The following is a 3,871-nucleotide window of genomic DNA, read 5'->3' as shown; positions in this document are numbered from 1 at the left end:
GCCCTGCGGCGAGAGGGCAGCTGCTGCCTGCACTGGCCAGTCAACAAGGCAGCATGGCATGGCATGGCATGGCATGGACCACTGCCGTCGCCATCACCACTCACCCGCCATCATCATGGTCGCCACGGCCCGGCAGGCTCCGTTCGTTGCTGGCTGCCACCATTATCACCACCACCACCACCATGAAACATCACACACCAAACCAGGCAGGCAGAGGGCAGGCGGCCGCTATAGTTGACAACGTTGCATTCCACTAGCATGCGCCATGCCAAGGTGTAGAGAAGAAGCTCTACCTATACCTTCCAGAGCATGATGCATTCCGTTTCCATTTCCACTCACAGACCACACAGCAGCACAAAAAAGTCACACACACAGCGACAATAGCATGGCATGGCTTGGCATTTAACCTTGTTTTTGCACATTGTTCATTCATTCATTCCACCACCATCATCATCATCACATTATATGGAGCAAGAAAGAATGAAGGGAAGCAAGCTATCAGCTAGCATCACCTCCCTCCTCCTTCAGCTCACACCAAAGCACCATCATCATCTCTTATCACCACTATCATAGTTACTCTACTATACCTACCTTCCAATCCAAGGAAGCTGCTCTCTTTTTTTTTTGTTCAGAAAAAAGAAAAGTAAATTAAAGCTGAAAATGATAAACTAGAAAAGTAAAGGGAAATTTAGAAAAGGGAAATCTGGGGTGGCGGTTGTGGCTGCCGATCGCCTCCCTGCTTCCATCCACGTCCACGCACGGTGATCACCTCCGACGGCCTGAGCTCTCCTCCCCTCCTTCCGGTTGGCTGCAGCTGGTTCAGTTTCTCATCCGGAGAGAGCATCAGCATTCAGCATGCCGCCGGCCGGCGACCGACGTCGCCTCACATGACCGAGCACCCGTTGGGGTTCTCGTCGCTGAACAGGTTGTCGTGCGGGTGACGCTGCGGAGGGATCCCGTAGTAGTACGGCGCCGCCGGCGGGTACTGCGGCGGCATCGGCGCCCGGCCGTACCCGTACCCGTAGCTGCCGCTCGCTGCCGGCGGTGGTGGATACCCCTGGCCGCCGTGGCCGTGGTGGTGGCCGTGCCCGTTCAGCAGCATCTGCTGCTGCTGCTGCGCCATGATGGCAGCCATCTGCTGCTGCTGCTGCGCCATCACCGCGGCCATCTGTTGCTGCTGCTGCGGTGGCAGCTGGGACTTGGCCAGCATCTCCTGCCCCGCCGGCATGCTGCTGCCCGGAAAGAACCCAGGAGCAGGCATACCGCCACCAGCAGGCATCCCGTGCGCGGCGCTGCCGGGGACACCCATGTGGGGGTGGCCGCCCATCGGCATGCCACCAGCAGGCTTGCCGTGCGCGCCGCCCGGCTGCATGCCCGCGCCACCCGTGTAGGGGTGGCCGCCCATCGGCATGCCGCCAGCCGGCTTGCCGTGCCCGCCACCACCGCCTGGCTGCATGCCGGCGCCACCCATGTGGGGGAGGAGGCCGCTCATCGGCATGCCGCCAGCAGGCTTGCCGTGAGCGCCGCCGGGGCCACCCATTTGGGGATGGGCCATCGGCATGCCGCCAAGGGGCCCGCCACCGCCCATCGGGCCCATGCCGGGAAAACCCGCGCCGCCGCCGCCGCCCATCATGTGGGGCGGCCTCATCATCATGCTTCCCGCCGGATGCGGCGGCGCGCCACCGCCCATCATGGGCCCACCGAGACCGGCGCCGGCGGGGACGCCGCCTTTCTTGCCTTGCCCGGGCTGGCTCACGCCGCCCGGGGCGCCGCTGCCACCACCCTTGCCGTTCTGCGGCGGCTGCTGCGCGCCGCCACCCTTCTTTCCGCCGTTGCCGCCGTTCTTGTCGCCACCGCCGGCAGCCGGTGGCATGGCCATAGGCCTCGTCATCATGGCGGGGTCGTCGTCGAGGTCGAGGTCGTCGTCGAGGCCGTCATCCTCGAAATCGATGTCGTCGAATTCGTCGAACTCGTCGCCGAAGCCGCTGCTGTCGTCGTCCCCGAACTCATCGCCCCCGGGGAGGTCGAACTTCACCGTCTTCGGGTCCTTGGGCGCCGCGGCCTGCGCCTTCGTCGAAGCCGCCGGGAACGGCATCGGCATCGGCATCTTGCCGGCGCCCATGGGCATGACCTCCGGCGGAGGGAACTTCATTCCCTGCATGTTCATCCACGGAGTCGGCTGCGGGTGCGGCGGCGGCGCCACCACCTTCGCCTCCTTCGCGCCGGCACCGGCGCCACCACCACCCGCTCCACCATTGGGCTGCTTGCCCTGGCCCTGTCCCTTGCCGCCGGCGTCCTTGGCCTGGCCCTTGCCACCAGCATCCTTGGGCTGTTGCTGCTTGCCCTTGCCGCCATCGTCCTTGGGTTGCTGCTGGCCCTTCCCGTTCCCACCGCTGCCAAGCTTGAGGTTCTCAAGCTGGACCTCCAGGGGCACGCCAGGCTTCTCTCCCCAGACGCGCACCGGCTTGCCGGACTTGTGGATCTTGGTGATGACGGTCTCCGGGTCCATCAGCCCGGTGACCGTCACCTTCCCCAGCGCCGCGTCGACGCTGCTCTGGTACACACCTGCACGACAAAACCATTCCAGCGCATACATTCCACTCAGAACAGACGAAAACGAGAGAGAACAAAAATTGTATTTTTTTGGAAATGGATCGTTTCTGTTCTGGAGAAGAACAGAGCATCCTCTCCAGCTGAACTGAACACACCCCCTCTGATCTCATCTCACTCTCCCCTGGCGCCGTCAGCAGCAGCCAGGAGGGAAGAAGACGAACACAGAAGAACGGAAACAAAAACAAAAACAAAAAAAGCAAGAAATTCGCGGTTTTAAAGAGATCGATCTTAATCCAGAAACTTACCATCAATTTTTTGGACAATCTTCTTCACTTTCTTCAGGCATCCATCGCAGTGGATAGGAACTTTGAGCTCGAGGGTCTGTTGACAGACAGACAGAAAAAAAACATCACGAAATTGCAGCAGGCAACAGCAAATCACCATGGTCATGCATCGTGGAATGCGTGTGCTTGATCGAGTTGGGAAGAACTGAAGCAACCAAACAAACGAACTCACCTGGACTTTGAGGATATCTTCGCGACTCATGGTGGCCGACTTTTCACGCTCCGCCGCAGGCTCCGACGGAATGGGCTTCAGATCTGCTGGTGATATGAGAGAGGAGAGCACTGAAATCAGGGAGGGAGGAGAAGAACAGTGACGGCGGCACGCGAAGGGAGCATTTCTTGGTCGGTCTCGTCTGCCTCTCCTCGTCCTCGACTCCACTCCACTCTCGGCGGAGAGAGAGGGGGGACGATCACAGGATCGGCTCAAATATAGGCAACTTTCGCAATAAAATACTGTCACTTGACACTCTCCCCCTCACACAAGGAATGGATTGAATAAATCTACTCCTGGAGACGCACGAGCAGTCGAGCATGAGACGGACTTAACAGCAGGCCAGGCCATCTCATCAAAAAAAAAAAAAAAAACCCAGCAGGCCAGACCTTCGGCTGTTTATTAGAGTCCGTGTCTGTGGAAAACCAAGGCTGTTAAGCGAGCGCCTGCAGTCAATCGGCACTCGGCGGCGTGGTCCACGACCAGGAGAGAGACGCCCCCACAAAAAAAAAAAAAAAGATGCGATCCTGGATCCTGACTACCCCTCACATCTCTCTCTCTCTCTCTGAGACTATGACCGACTCTGCTATACACGAAAGCGAAGCACATGTAGGAAAAGAGTGGAGTGGAGTCCATGCGTACCTCTATTCCTTGAGGTTGGTCGCCTTGCAAGCGGAACGAAGGAAGCCCTTTTCGTCGTCTTCTTCTTCTTGTTCTTGAGAAGAAAGAAGAAGACTCTTTTTCTTCTTTTTTTTTGTGAGGG

The 3,871-nt window shown here is 59.0% G+C and overlaps 1 protein-coding gene across 1 annotated transcript; it reads right to left on the bottom strand.

Moving 5' to 3' along the window:
- Window positions 392–3,622, bottom strand: LOC8069308 (heavy metal-associated isoprenylated plant protein 33). Its single transcript, XM_021460826.1, has 3 exons — window positions 3,070–3,622; window positions 2,859–2,934; window positions 392–2,565 (listed from the first exon to the last, which is right to left on the bottom strand). The coding sequence occupies exons 1-3, from the start codon at window positions 3,097–3,099 to the stop codon at window positions 884–886; spliced, it is 1,788 nt and encodes a 595-aa protein (XP_021316501.1). The 5' UTR covers window positions 3,100–3,622; the 3' UTR covers window positions 392–883.

The sequence above is a fragment of the Sorghum bicolor genome, chromosome 5 (assembly GCF_000003195.3).
Source record: "Sorghum bicolor cultivar BTx623 chromosome 5, Sorghum_bicolor_NCBIv3, whole genome shotgun sequence".
NCBI classification, from domain to species: domain Eukaryota; kingdom Viridiplantae; phylum Streptophyta; class Magnoliopsida; order Poales; family Poaceae; genus Sorghum; species Sorghum bicolor.
The sequence above is the reverse complement of the archived record's forward strand: the minus strand, read 5'-3'. Positions and strand labels throughout refer to the sequence as shown.

Excerpts from the sequence above, each read along its gene's own strand:
- LOC8069308 (XM_021460826.1), bottom strand. The coding sequence starts at position 3,099 with ATGAGTCGCGAAGATATCCTCAAAGTCCAG. Across the intron at positions 2,935-3,069 it reads AAGATATCCTCAAAGTCCAG|ACCCTCGAGCTCAAAGTTCC; the intron begins GTGAGTTCGTTT and ends GTCTGTCAACAG. Across the intron at positions 2,566-2,858 it reads GATTGTCCAAAAAATTGATG|GTGTGTACCAGAGCAGCGTC; the intron begins GTAAGTTTCTGG and ends TTTGTCGTGCAG.